General features: G+C 38.1%; 1 protein-coding gene across 1 annotated transcript in view; it reads right to left on the reverse strand.

Moving 5' to 3' along the window:
* The window catches only part of PKHD1 (PKHD1 ciliary IPT domain containing fibrocystin/polyductin), a 254,912-nt gene that overhangs the window by 159,577 nt on the left and 79,392 nt on the right, over positions 1-15,943 (reverse strand). The window contains 2 exon segments of the mRNA XM_032213028.1: positions 90-200; positions 9,131-9,287. Of these exon segments, the coding sequence (XP_032068919.1) occupies positions 90-200; positions 9,131-9,287 (268 nt within the window).

The raw sequence follows: 15,943 nt of genomic DNA on the forward strand, positions 1-15,943 counted from the left end.
GGAACCGGTTCTAAACAGCACTGTAGATTTGTGGAACCTCTTCTATAGAAGAGGTTAGATCTGGCAGGAACCCACCCCTGGGACCATGTCACAGAATGGCTTCCTGGGAGATCCAACCTGAAGTACTCCTCCATCAGACACAAGGATGGAATGAGCGTGAAGTTCTGGGGGACCAGGGCCAATAAATGCCAGCTTGCCACCTAAAGTGAGCAACAATAACACTAACTGTAAACAGTCATAAGATGCAATATCATTCACAGAGTAGTAAAGACTTGATTATTATGATTTTCAGTGAAGAAAGTAAAGTTGGTTTCCTAAAACTGGAGACTTGTCTCCAGAAGTTGTGGATGCTCCATCACTGAAGATTTTCAAGAACAAGATCGAACAATCATTCATCTGAAATATTATACGGTTTCCTGCTTGAGCAGGGAATTGGACTAGAAGACCTCCAAGTTCCCTTCTAACTCCGTTATTCTATTCTTTTATTTAATGTAACATTAGAAGAAAAGATGCCAGAAAAAAAGATAAAATGTTCTTATTCTGATTTTTTTCCCCTCTTTGACTTTCTCCTTCTAATATAAGATCATATGATCATAGGGTTAATCAAAGGGTTGGCCTTTAAATTAATTTTATTTAAACTTTAAGACATTATCTTCTGTATTGTATTCATTCAAGCTTGGTAATTTTGCCGCACTTAAATTTTAAATTTGAGCTCCTATAGGTAACCCATGTATAAGTCTTTCAAGTTTCCCTCAACATTCCAGAATGATACCTTTTTGTGATTTACTTCTCTGAAAAATTTGTTTTTACTTTTTTTTACTCTATTCTTTGGCCTCAGAACCTGCCTGCTTTGCTCCTACTGTTGTTTTCATTATCAAGCTAATATGACCAATATAACAAACTCGATTGCAGAAAATATGACTTCAGCAACAGAGTGGTCAATGCCTGGAATGTACTACATGACTCTGTTGTTACATCCTCAAACCCCCATAACTTTAATCTTAAACTGTCCACTGTGGACCTTACCTCATTCCTAAGAGGTCTGTAAGAGGACATGCATAAGCGCACCAGTGCGCCTACCGTCCTTGTCCTACTGTCCCCATTTATTTGTACCCATTTCCTGTGTTCATGTTCATGTTTATACTTATACCTGTTATCTCATACATGTTTGGAAAACTAAATAAATAAATAAATAAATAAAATGAACTTTGTTTCAGTTTCTGCTCTAACTCTGTTTTCCATTTTCTTGGGATTCTAAATCACTGTGGTAATCCATATGCTGGGAAACCAACATGCTAAATAAGATATTTTCCCTTTCAGAAAGTTAATGATTGTTTGCCTATCATTGGCAAGCACACAAAAATATTTCTATTTGCTTAAGAATGTAAGAACCATGCTGAGCAAATTGATTCACAATGAGAATTAAGTAAACTTTCTCTAAATTAGTGTCTCAAAGTAGTACTTCTCACAGAGGAAGATTCACTCTATGTCACACTTTAATAGAAATCTCTTCAAATTTCTTCCTAACCATACTTGTGAACACACATTTTTTAACATGTACCTAGGGATGGAAGACCTCTGACAACAGCTGACACAGCCAATGTCAATGCATGTGATAAAGTACAATCATAAATATACTTTTCAAGTGATATTAAAAATCTAATTTCTTTTTTCCCCAGTGGGCACTTTTGTTCTCACTGTCATTTTTGAAAAACCCAGACATTACTAAAGAGAAAGCTAATGCCTGAGTGATAAAGATATCCGTAAAGTAAGAGAGAAAGAATTGCTATGACAGGTAAAGATTACATTCCAGTCTGTTAAGCTAATTATAACATTTTTCAGAGTTTACAGGCATTTCTATCTAAACAAGTAAATGACATATAATGTGTCTCAACTGCCAGCCTTCTGAACTCATCCCTTTCTGCACTTTATTAATTTATAATAATATGCAGCTTTTGCTCTACAAGGATAACACACATGTACACACAACCTGCTTTCTTTTTTCATAGCACTTGATCTGTTTCCCATGAGCAGAAAATAATAAATGCTGATTAACTAAAGTATTCGGCTCCAACCTTTCTTACTGTTTATTATGACTGCTCAAGAAAGCAAGGAATAACTGTCAGGTTATCTTGAAAAATAAAAATGAACTCTACTTACAGTAATTATGAGGACTTCCAACCAAACTAAATATATAATTTAAATTCAAGTATATCACTTTGGTACAGTAAAAAGAGAGATACAGTATTTTCCATCATCTTTCTTTTTTGAAGGAAGGAGATTAAAAGAAACATTCTACAACTTCCCAGAAAATATAAAATCTAGGCATCATCTCAGAGAAGATTTACCTTGGATAGTAACAGCATTTCATCATTTCATGATAGAGGTATAGACCAAGATGAATTCTCTGCTGCCTAGAATCCATGCAGCATCAATGAAGTCCTACTAGGAAATGCATTAGTATCCCTGGAAAGGCATAGGTAATGGGACAGCAAATTTCATTCTCCCTTCTTCCATTTAGTCTTTGTTTTCTCATTCATGTCATTTTGGCACCATTGACATAGCAAATATTTATGCTGCTTATAAAAACCACAAAATATACACAAAAAATATCAGCAGGCAACTGCAATGCCCTTTTGGTTCAACTGAAAGTTTAGCCAAATTTGTCTGTCTGTCTGTCTGTCTTTCTGTCTTTATTCTTTCTTTCTTTCTCAAGAGAAAAAAAAACGCTTTTAGACATTTGCTTTTAAAAATCCATTGTATAGCACAAGGTAAAGAGATGAGATGCAGTCTCTCTCTAAGGGAATGTAGTGCAAGAATAGGTTCTTCTGTATAGAATGCTTATAGAAGATCTATGGATCATAAGAGTAAGGACTTCCACCAGATATCCATGGAAATGGTATCTGAATATAAACTCTTTGGAAAAATTGAAAAGAAAGAGGAATGGAAATAGAAGCCTAACACATAATTTAGACGTGAACTTCCTATGAAATATTCAGCATGTCACTCCTATAAACTCTTATTTATAAATCTAATTATGAGAATTTCAGAGAAAACAAAAACACACAAGAAACCACCAAGACCACTCCTACCAACACCAACAAGAATATGAAATGAGAATAAACCCCACTCCAAGAGTGGGTTTCAACCAGTACGCACTGGTGTGCTCATACCCATTCCTGAAATTTAGCGTGTCTTTCCATACTCCCATACTGGAACGCTCCCTCCCCTGGCCTGCCCCCTTGCTCGCTCCCCCCCCTTCACCCAGTCTGCACCAGGCTTGCCCCACCCAACCACTTCCCTTGCCGGAGGGAGGATTTGGAGAAGCCCATGTGGTGCACATTCCCTTGTCTTTGACAGCCGCCTGGTTTCCAATGGGGGGGAAGAAATCCATGTTTTTCCTCCCTCTGCATCCCCCCCCATTGGAAACAAGGCAGCTATCAAAGAGAAGGGAGCACACACCATGTGGGCTTTTCCAACAGCCAAAGAAGGAACAGGAAGTGAGGATTCATTGGACAAGCCCATGGGCATGTGATGCTTTCTCCTCTGACAGCCACCTCGTTTCCAATGAAGGTGGTGGGGAATCCATGCAGAGGGAGGAAATGACATGGATTCCCCACCACCTTCATTGGAAATGAGGCAGCTGTCAGAGAAGAGGGCAGCGCATGCCACGTGGGCTTGTCCAACAGCCGAAGAAGGACAGGAAGTAAGGATTCATTGGACAAGCCCACAGGTACACACTGCTCTCTCCTCTGACAGCTGCCTCATTTCCAATGTAGGTAGTGGGGAATCCATGCAGAGGGAAGAAATCACCATGGGATAGTAAAGCCCAGTTTGCCAGAGGCAGCAGGACCAAAGCCCCTCTCCCAACTGGTCCTTCCTCCCTTTGAGGTAGGGACCCAGCTGCCCCACTGCCTCTGGCAGACAGGGCTTTACTGTCCCATGGTGAAGATTCTGTCCCTCATCCTGGAGCCTTTGTAACAGCGGGAATTTGTTCTCACTCGCCTGGGCTTGTGCAGAGAGGCTCTTTACCCCAGGGAGCCTCAATAGGGGCCAAGCTCTTGGCAACTGATTAAGGTAAGGCTGTTCTTATAAGTGGCGCGAGGCATGTGGGGCCTCCTGCTGCTTTTGCAGCCTCATTCAGCTGCAAAAGCAGTTGCAATTCTTGCCGTCTCTTCTCACCCCCTGGCCAAGCACAGCAGGGCTTCCTGCCCCTCTCCCCCTTTATGGATGCAACTTGGTGGTGGCAGGTGGGGCGGGGTGGGCGTGGGAGAAGCAAGACGTGCATCTTGCCTGACTTCTAGCTCCATCGCATTTCTCTCCATTGATGGTAAAATGCGCATCTCGCTTCTCCCCCTCCCCACCTGCCACCCCCAAGTTGTGCCCCAAAATAGTAAGACTTCCCTGAAAATAAGGCCAAGTGCTGATTTCAGGATTCAAAAAAATATGAGGCAGGGGGGAGAGAGAGAGAAAGAAAGAAAGAGAGAAAGTAGGAGAGAAAGGAAGGAAGGAAGGAAGGAAGGAAGGAAGGAAGGAAGGAAGGAAGGAAGGAAGAAAGAAAGAAAGAAAGAAAGAAAGAAAGAAAGAGAAAGAGAAAGAGAAAGAGAGAGATACACACAAGAAAGGAAGGAAGGAAAGAAGGAAGGAATGGAGGGAGAGAAAAAAGAGAGAGAGAAAGATAGAAAGAAAGAGAGAGAAAGAAGGAAAGAGAAAGGAAGGAAGGAAGGAAGAAAAAAGAAAGAAAGAAAAAGAGATGAAAGAAAGAAAGAAAGAAAGAAAGAAAGAAAAAGGGAGGGAGAGAGGGAAGGAAGGAAAGAAAGAAAGAAAGAAAGAAAAGAGAAAGTGGGAGAGAGATGAAATAAAGGAAGGAAGAAAGAGGGGGAGAGAGAAGGAAGAAAGGAAGGAAAGGAAGAAAGAGAAAGAGAAAGAGAACTTATGACTACAATTGAGCCCAAAATTTTGGTTGCTAAGCAAGAGCATTGTTAAGTGAGTTTCACCACATTTTCCAAGTTGGCCCTGCCCACCTGGTCACACGACCGCCAAGCCACACCCACAAAACAGGCCACACCTACAGAATAGGTTCTAAAAAAATTGAAACCCACCACTGCCCCACTCCCTTCCAGCACTGATGATGTTTCCTAGTTTGGTAATGAAATGTGTACAAAAACAAGCAAACGAACCCCAAGCTCAGAGAGCACCAAAGACCTCAAAGTAAAGACAACATGATGAAAAATTGTCTGCCAACCTATGAAAGCATCGCATATTTCTCATTATAAATACCAGCATACCACCAGCCAGTCTAACATTGTACCGTAGTTGAAAGTAGTCCCTATAAAGTCTTGCATTGCAATGAGTCAAAGTGTTTTTTTAAATCAATCACACATTCATAATGCAATAACAGTATCAATTCCAGTTCCCAATTCATCAAGCATTTAAATGGGTGCTGCATTTTTAATATGCTAGTATTCTCTCATTAGGATTAATGAAACTCAATGTGTGCTTAAAGTCAAGCAGCGTATGAAAGCACTTTTCTGGATCAAAGCCTTCTTCCCACTCAGAGTTGCATGGAGGCAGCTGCTTGAGCATTCTCAGTCAGAAATAAACTCCCCAAACTGATGCCGATGCTGCTTGGCCATCTGCATGCGTGCCCATCTGTTCTGATGGCATGTGCTCTCCTGCAAGCTGCTTGGACTCTTCCCTGAGAGGGCCAGTGCCAAGCAATGGTGATTTAATCGGCAGCTTGAATAGAGCATCTTGTTTGGAGGAAAACTGCTCCACGTGAACCAAGCTGAAGCAGCATTGTGTTTGCTGCACTTCATCAATTGTGGCTAGGCTTGCCAAAGAAAGCAAGTGCCAGAGTAGAAGGTTATGACCATTGCATACAGGCATTTATGGATGGCAGGATCAGCAGCAACGGTAACAGCTGCTGTGGAAACCTATTTTTACTCATGGGGACTTTTTTACAGACTTCAGAGAGACAGAAAGTCGAATAAGACCAACCACCATGGCGGTTGATCACTCCCTTGATTAATGGAGCTACGAGATCTAGTCGCATTTTGAAGTGGAAGCGTGGGGACTTAAAGTGACAAAAAGACAATGGTGCAAATGGAAGCAACAATAGGTCCACTTTGTGACCATCATACATTGTGCATTTAGAAGTATGCCATGACCATTTAAAATAATGCTGAATAAGATAAAGACAAACGGTAGTAATATCTCAACGAAATCCAATCTTGAGAGGATTTCGCTTTTCAGGTCAAAGTTTACATGAGCATTTTCATAATTTATAGAACTTTTTTGTGTCGTGTCCTGAAAAATATAAATACAATACAGCTACATATAATAATATTGATATAGTTTGGCAACTAAAGAGAGGAAGAAAAAGTTCTGTCCCGAGCAGCAGTTTATTTCCAAACAGCCACAAATGAAGACAAAAAGAGCTCATTTCAATGATGACTTTACAATTTCATTTATTAAAATATCCCTATTTAAAACGATAGAGGGGGAAGCAACTTATACACACAAACTCCTGCCAAATGCTGACCTATCACAGTTTCTCCATGACGAGTTAAGGCATCAGTGGTGATAAGATAGCAGTTTCTTCTACATGCATTTCTCTATGTATTATTATCCACTGTTTTGATCTGCTGTAGTATTATTATCTGCCACTTTTTTTTAAAGGTAGGCTAAAAGGTTTTATTATCCTTTCAAGCTCAAATGAAACCCTTCTAAGGCAATGAACAGCATTGCTTTTCCATAAAAGTAAATGAACTAGCAAGACACTGCGCAGCCTTTCTGCTAGGTTAGAGTCGGCCTGCCTGTAGCACAGCTTCCATTCTCATGGATTGGCACCCCACTTTTGTTTATGAAAGTTAAATCTCTCAGTATGGGGCAAGGGTGGATGTTGTGACTTCAGCAATGCCCCATTTGGTGCACAGCCTGCTACTTGACACACTGCCAGTGGCGAGGCTCATTTTGAACTGCATTATGATAATGTTTTATAGGACAATTTGTGAGCTAGCTCAGATTGTGGCTCATTTGAATATCTCTGGCCCAATTGCTAGCACATCTTCCTTTGTCTCCTCTCTCCTTCCCCATATCTCCCCCATCACCACTCCAGGCTCCCTTTGTTGTTTGTTTAGGTAATAACTATTGCCAAGTGGGAGGTACTACAACCATATATTAAGAAGTAGAAGCAGGTCAGTTGAAAAGTCCAACATCCGCGTTTAAAACACTCTTGAATACCTTTGCTTCTAAAGGAAGCCTCATTGTAAGTTTGCTAAATATATGTGCTTCAGAATACAATACGGGACTCTCCATTATGGAATTAAAAGCAGCATATGAAGTGGATTCTTTAACTTATTTAGCCTGAAACTAAGATTGTTTCAGGAACCATTCCTGTATTCCTAGGGCCATTTTTTCACTTGACTGTGTTCAAAAGGCTATTTTTAATGAGTTGATAAGGCAAGCTTTCCTGAGTTTACATGGCTATATCATCCAAATAATACCATCTGAAAATTTTTACATATCTTTCGGAAAGCCAATAAAAAAATATTACCTCTCTCATGAGCCATTATGTATTCCTAAAGTTAACAGTGCAAAGCACTTAGAGATTTCCTCCATTATACAAAATTCTTATCAAGGCATACTTGGAAATTCTTAACGGAAGGAGGAACAGGCCCCACTGCAACTAGTATTTTGATGTATTTTAATGTTGTACTGATATAGCAATTATTATCCACATAATGTTACTACAGAGTGGTACATGTGCTTAAGAAGACAGTGGCAGACCCCAGCTAGTCCTCCTGAGATGCAGGGAGCATTTTCAAATACAAAAAAAAAATAGAAAAGGGGATTCGCTGCTGTTAAATGAGTTTAATAAAACAGCAGAGCAGGATTGTATATTAAAAAGTTATTTGTAAAAATAAAACAATCAGATAATAGGAGTTGGCAAGTACTACATAGCCAACAATTGGGAATGATCTTACACTGGATTTCCTACACATAGCAGATAAATGTTCTTAAACATCTGCAAGGTCCTCTCCAATGTTATGGATTCAACACATCTGTATTCAACATTGGCTTTAAACTGGAACATAAATTAATAAAGTTCACAAGTTCACAAACTGGAAAGTGTTGCCTTCCCTTCTTCTAGCTCCATTCCATCTTTCCTCCGACACCAGGAGAGGACAGCAAGACTAGTGTGGCTTTTGGAGAGCTGTGGAAGGGGAATTATCAGAATTTGCCTTTTACTTAACTTCCCTTGTATTCATCCTAGAATACGAAACTCTGGTAATTTGATATAATCAAAGTCAGAGCAGACATCACAAAGCATCAGCAACATTGTCAGTAACCATTTCCGTGTTGGTTTATCACAACATGAAGACTCTAATGCAGTGTTTCTCAACCTTGGCAACTTGAAGATGTCTGGACTTCAACTCCCAGAATTCCCCAGCCAGCATTTGCTGGCTGGGGAATTCTGGGAGTTGAAGTCCAGACATCTTCAAGTTGCCAAGGTTGAGAAACACTGCTCTAATGTCATTGTTGTAACTACCAGTGGTGGATTCCTACTGGTTCAGACCAGTTCGACGGAACTGGTAGTAGCTTGGCAGCCTGGATCACTGGAACTGGCAGTGACCCAGGTCCCAAATCTAGGGGCCCCAAACCCAGCAGCGCCATAGGCGGCGCCATCTTGTTTTTTGCTTCTGCGTATGCGCAGAGCAATTTTAATTGTACTGTGCATGCACGTGCGCACACACAGCACGTTCCTGAGCAAACTGGCAGTAGTGTCTGCCGGAACCCACCCCTGATTACTACAGCACTAATATTACATCTTTATATGTAAGTATGCAAAGATGTTAGCAAGAAAGTGTCTTAAGTAGCATTGAATAATTCCATAAAGGCAGGATACTTTCTGCTACTTTTGCTACTGTTCAATCTTGTTACTTTAGTTTGTGAGTATATACACATAAATAGGAATGGCAAATAAATATAATTTAGTAAAGTTTAGCAAGAAAGAATTTTCCCAGTGCTCCCTACATTTAGCATGTGCTAATACTCTCCTTCAGGCTTCTCTAACAATGAAATTCCTTCACCTGAAAAAAGGATTGGTTAAAAAAAAGAATCAAACCTTTGATATGAAGCATATTAAGAATGCTTGTGTTAGTATCCAGTAGTAAAATCTGTCCTCTTTCTACTATGACATTATCGCCATCTTGTGGTGGATGTCCATTAAGCCAGGTCAAGTTTTTTGACCATCGTCCACAAAATTGAATTCGGAAGGTGTTCTAAAATGAAACAGAAATCAAAACCATTAGCACCACAAAAATTGTGGTGGAAATAGCACATTTGGATAGATTGTACAATCTTTACTTTACATATCTGTTTGGATTTGAGTACTTCATTTCTTTAAACTTAGGAATCAATTTGTGGCAAAAGTTGTCCTTATATTGGTATTAATCAAATTCAGCAACCTCCAATGGAAGAAAGAAATCAGGAGCAATTTCAAAGGCAGTTTACAAGAATAAAGACTAAATACAAACAAGGATTCAAATGGTTTAAAACATCTATGGTGGTGAAATAATTTTCAATAATTTACAGGGCATGACAAAAAAAAATCAGAGTAACTAGCTTGGGATAGGTGGCTATACAAATTGAATAATAACTAAAAATCAACCAAGTAGGGAGTAGGAAAACCTTTCTGAGGAAGGCACTCCATAGTTGCATAAATACAGCTAAAACAAACTGCTATCAAATAGCCACCCATTCAGTCATAGCACTGGAACTTGAAGTACCTGAGGAAGTGGCTATGTTGATTAAGACATTGTGTAAATGCTATATAGAAAAAGGAGAGAACTCTGACCATGACTTACTTATCAGACTTTTGAACACAAAGAAGTAGCATGATAATAAAGGGAGTAGCAGAGTTGTTAAGAAGATTTGGTAGGAGGGGGAGACTGTGAGAAAGAGATTCAGACTAACTCTGCCTTAATCACACTAGATATACGTGGTGCAGGATAATTTGTTTCAAAATTCTATTACCCTACCATCAATAAAGATCTTTCCAGAAATCCAACTGGTGTTTGTGTTTTGTGCTTGCCAGCCTTGCAGAATTTGACAATTGACTCGTATGTGAAGAGAAGGATATCTTTGCAGGCCTCCTAAGGCCCAAGAGATACTGGAAAACTCCCAAATATCTTTTGTTGTTGACTTACATGTTCAGACAGATGGCTTATCCCTTCTCAAAGTTTTCATCAAATGTGATTTCATGAAATTTTGAAGTAACTTCAAGGATAGTTTTTCACTAAAAAAAAAAAATGACTGCTGTACAGTGGATACAAACATTTTATAAACTTTACCCTGATAATGAAATATAACTTTTAAAGTTATATTTAAATATAGCCTGTAAAGGATGCTTATCAAAAGAATATGACCTGGGATGCTACTTTAAGCAAAACTATATTACTGAGCAAGTTAAAAGGAGTCAACTTGAGAATTTCATTTTAGATATTGATCTAAGTTTATTATTTTTTCCTGAAAGTGTTCATCTGAAATTTCCAGTGAGGATATGTAGCAAATGAAAAGGAGAGACAGCATTATGGAGATGAGTAGCTAGAAGGTTCTGACCAACAAAGTCTCTCCAGAAAAAGGACAGATCATAAGTTCACCCACATGTACTACAGACAGCTATTAGGCTGCTTACAGCCTCATGTAAAGCATGCATTAAGATACTTGGTTTGCCCAAAACTCCACTTTCTAATTCACTTTGGATTACAAATACTCTAAATGTTATAAAGATCTTTGAAGCAGTAAAGCAACTAAACGACCTAGTGAGTTTTCCGTTGGCCAAGAGCAAAATTAAAATAAAAACTAAAGAAATAATTGTAAGGACTTAAAAGCAACTAACAGCAAAAAGCCTACCAAATATTTTAAGTATAAAAGTTTAAAAGCAATTAAGAGAGTAGTTGAATTGGGAATATTGTTCATTAGAAAGTAAGTTTGAATTAATTAAATAAATAAGGTATACCTCAGTGGGAATGAACTACTGATTAAATTTCCTTAAAAGAGATGATTGGCTGATTTTATTAAATGAAGAGATAAGGGTAAATTGTGCAAGATTACATGCCTATAGAACTATGGAATGCTAAATGGGACCAAAGAGTTAAGGATATAAAGAAAGGAGGAAAAAAGGTCACAATCTACCTTTTACTTTCTCTTTTTTCATTATAAATTAAAAATAGAATAATTGCAAAAGAATATTACAGTATCAACGACTAAATCTGTCAAGAGAGATTTGGTGACACTTGAATAAATAGAGGAAAACTTTGCAAGATGAATAACAAATTGAAAATTATATAATTAAGCAGGTGGAAAGATTAAATAAATTGAGGAGAAAAAATCTAAGAAATTTGGAAAATAAGGAAAATAATAAATAAAATTGGAAAAGATTTAAGTGCTGTAATTAAGACAGAAACAAATCTGCCCAATTTTGAGGAAACCTGGTAAAGATATTAGGGAATGTGTTGCTGAATCCTTACCAATTTTTTGGAATGAAATGCAGCTGTGGATAAAGTGTACACAATTAGTATAAGATATGCAAAGGTAAGAAGGTAAGAATTAGGTGTGAAATCAGAACCCCCAGAAGCTGATGGAAGGCTTGAAGCAATGTGATTTCTCTGCCTCCAAGTCTTGTTGGCTTGCAAACACTTTACATAGCAATAGCAATAGCAGTTAGACTTATATACCGCTTCATAGTGCTTTCAGCCCTCTCTAAGCGGTTTACAGAGTCAGCATATTGCCCCCAACAATCCGGGTCCTCATTTCACCCATCTTGGAAGGATGGAAGGCTGAGTCAACCTTGAGCCGGTGAGATTAGAACCGTTGAACTGCAGATAACAGTCAGCTGAAGTGGCCTGCAGTACTGCACCCTAACCACTGTGCCACCTCGGCTCTTCACACTGGGACTTCAACCAGGCAAACAAACCATGACAGAAGGCTGAAGAGGAGACAGCTTGCATCTTCACAAGGTAAGTGACCTGACATGGCAGGATGGGGGGGTGGGGGTGGAATTATGGAGACCCCAGGAGAAGGAGCATGAGGTAGCTCAGTGGATCAGGGGAGGCTTTGGATGGTCTGAATCAGGTGGCTAGTTCCATCACTAGGCCCTTCATGGCCTTCCCCACACTGAGATACCTCATGTGCATTTAACAACCTGCAAATTCAATTAGCGAATGTGTGGGCAAAAACAGGGAGTGATCACGGTCATTTTATATGATTCATTCCAAAGAATCCTCAGGTTACAAAGGTAATTGGCAGGCTCCATTACGTTCGTAACTCGTGGAGTACCTGTATAATAATTCAGATGTAATTTTACTTAAAGAAATACCTATCAAAATATTGCATAAGAGAAAGGAATTCATCTTCTTGGCTATCAAACTCAAAACAGAAAAAGATACCATTTCATTGGGATAATTGGAATGACTGGTTTTAACTTAACTAGCAGAAATTTCAATTTAACTTAGTCCAAAACGTGAAGAGATTTCCTTGAAAGTTTAAACACCAATTGGAAGAGATGCAAGGGGATCAAAAGCGTGGCAGGACAAAACCGCGAAGCCCTTATCCGCAGAGACATAAGCGCGTCGCTAAAGCCGCGATGTCATCACCGCCGCAACAACAGCGCGGCAACAGAAGGGCGCTTTAAAACGGCGCCGCGGCAGAAAGCCGATTTCAATTAAGGTAAGGGTTAGGATTAGGTTTAGGGGTTTGTTTTAGGGTTAGGTTTAGGGTTAGGTTTAGTTTAGGGTTAGGGTTAGGGTTAGGGTTAGGGTTAGGGTTAGGGTTAGGGTTAGGGTTAGGGTTAGGGTTAGGGTTAGGGTTAGGGTTAGGGTTAGGGTTAGGGTTAGGGTTAGGGTACTGAGTGCTTGGAAATGCGCGGATTTGCCCTCCACGATTATGTCATCGCGGTAGGGTCGCATTTTTCCTTAGCGCTTTGAACGGCGCGAATTAGTCTTCGCGCTTATGTCTCCGCGGATAAGGGCTTCGCGGATTTGTGGTGGAACCGATCCAAAGAAAGCAGCTATGCTGCAAATCCACTAAGAAACCGTGGAAGAAAGTCCCACATTGGGTGCTACAGGTATAGATTTTTCCAAGTTTGCAACATAAATACCGGTATGTGTTTTAAATGTATAATGTGGTATATAACTGGGGTGAGTACTCCTCAAAAATGAAATAAGATATTTCACTATTTGAAAAGATAAAATCTGCTTACAGTAAACATGTATAAGAAAAAAAGGTCAAACATTGATTTATAATCATTTGGAATAAGAATCTATTTCAGCAGAGAAGACTAAGAAAAATAGAAATGTTTTTGTATATAAACCCCAAGTGCAACTAAAACTGATTCTGACTAATGATTATAGCAAATATGTGAAGGTAGAATTAATTTGAATGAAATAAAGATTCTGATACTAGGAATGTATGCCTGAAAAAACAAAGCTATACTTTTCAAGGGACTTATGGGAAAACCAATAGACTTGCCATATGAAAACTGGTATTTATTGAAAGATTGGATTGGAGGGCTTGCCCTCCAAAAGACAAAATATCTGTGAAAGGAATTAAAACAACAATATTTTTTGAATTTTTTTAAATCTTGAACTTATACACATATGGAGACATAAAGATGGTGACTGTAACAAATGTACTTATTTTTCTAAAAGACATAGAGTATAGATATATTTTGTATTTCTAAAAGCTGGTTAGGTGTAATGCTAATATGGATATATTGACAAAGACTTTTTCTAATCATAACCAAGTGACGTTAACATGTCAGAAAAGAGTTGGAACTTAGAGATGGAGGCTAAATGAAACTTTCTTATAAGAGGAATTAATAATGGAGGACTATAAAGAGAAATTGAAAGAATTTTTTTGAGAATAATCTTAATAAAGGCATTGACGTAATGTGCTGCTCTGTTCTTGATTGCTTCTTGGCCTTTTCTTATACCGTTCTGACTGATGAGTCATTTTCTTTCAAATGCAATCTAACGTTCTTGAACCTTTTTCCTAGGACAAATGGCTTGCAGTCGATTTGAGCCATCGGAAATGAAGCATTTTTATTTATTTTTTTCCTTCTGGCCTTACAAGTCATTTTTTGCCTCTTGCTTTTCAGCATTATTATCTTGTAAGCAACTTATCACAAAATTACTACGGTAGTTTTAAATAAAATTCTCCTTCATATACTTTAGCTTACTAACTTGTAGACCATTAATTTAAAATCAAGGCAACTAGTATTTAGAGCTAGTTTATCCACTAAAACCTATTTGTAATATATATGATTTGTATACAGATTTAATCCCTCCCTTTCCTCCAGACAGGAGGAAAAGATGCCCTGTTGCATACTGACCCCTTGTGGTCAATAACTCATGAGCTATTGTTATTACCACTGGATTTGCAATGCCAACTAATTGAGCGAGGTGACTCCATTTCAGTTGTCCCACATTCAAGCTATAAAGACAACAGCAAACACCATCCTCACTGATGAGGCAGAACAGAGTTCAGATGTCAGAATGCACATTGATGTAGCCACCTAAAAAGCCCAAAGATTATCCTTTCCAACAAATCTCAGATCTGAAGTCAGACTGATATAATCTAAGATAATAGGTTTGTCCTGAGAATTTCTGGAATCACCCAGCTACCAGTTTTTCAAGAATCTTGACTCAAACCATCATCTTTTTAATTCGAATCAAATCATTTATGTAACATAATGAATAAATACCTCTTACAAAATATGCAGTAACTATATTCCATACACTGCTCCCTCTTATAAAAGCGGAAAGCCTAATACTGAATCTCTCTTAGGTAGGTCTATGAAAATAAGAAGTGAAGAGCTACTCCATTTTATTAATATGTTTTATGTGCTTTAGGTTTCTAATTGTGTCCCTTTCTGCTTTTGGTCTCATTAGTTATATTGAACATCATTCTTAGTAAAAAGGCAAAAAATAAATAACCAAACTAAAAAAAAATAAGGTCATGAAACATAGTATGATGAATTAGTGAATTCTTACTATTTGTTCAATAAATAAATTTAGTGCTTTTTGTCTATATACATTAGAGACTTTGCCCAAGAGAGCTCATTTATAAGAAATAGTTCTTATAAATGGATGATAAAGCAAAAAATGTTTTGTGAAGGAAAGAAAGAAAGAAAGAAAGAAAGAAAGAAAGAAAGGTGAGAGAGAGAAAAAGAGACAGAAAGGAAGGAAGGAAGGAAGGAAGGAAGGAAGGAAGGAAGGAAGGAAGGAAAGAAGGAGAGAAAGATTGAAGCTATCTTTCTTTAGTTAATAAGGAAATGTCCTAATAACTTTGTTATACTCATATGTATAACATAAATATCTGTCCACAATATAAAAACAGATTTTCCATTCTAATATTATCCTGTGAAGTCAAATATTCTCTCTTGCATTTCATTCTTCCTTCAAAATTTCATTTAATTAGAATAATTTCTAATGCTAACTGAGCCATATACATTTGGCTGCAATTTTCATTTCTTAAATCAAAATTAAATAACATGTACAAAATAAGATAATTACCAAAATTAAGTAATTTTAAATTTAATTAATTTTAATAGACTGACAAGCACATGAGCTCAATCAGTGCATATCAATGCAACAAATTAAGGATTAAATACCATAGGTAAGATCTGAATCAGATCAGATAAATTGTAAAAGCAGTTCAAAGGGAAAGAGTTTTAATTTATTAAAGTTTAGACTATATGGAAATGTGATCATAACACAGAAAAAGGGAGAAATGATTTCAGTATAGGACTATTTCATGTTAAAGCAGGAACAAGAGTATAGGACTCTTGTTCCTGCTTTAAAGAAAATCTTTTTCCCCCTGCTGCTTCCCCTGTTTCACCAAACAAGAAACAGAACTGCTGAATTAGGTAATGCAG

This window comes from Thamnophis elegans, chromosome 3, assembly GCF_009769535.1.
Source record: "Thamnophis elegans isolate rThaEle1 chromosome 3, rThaEle1.pri, whole genome shotgun sequence".
Taxonomy (NCBI): Eukaryota; Metazoa; Chordata; class Lepidosauria; order Squamata; family Colubridae; genus Thamnophis; species Thamnophis elegans.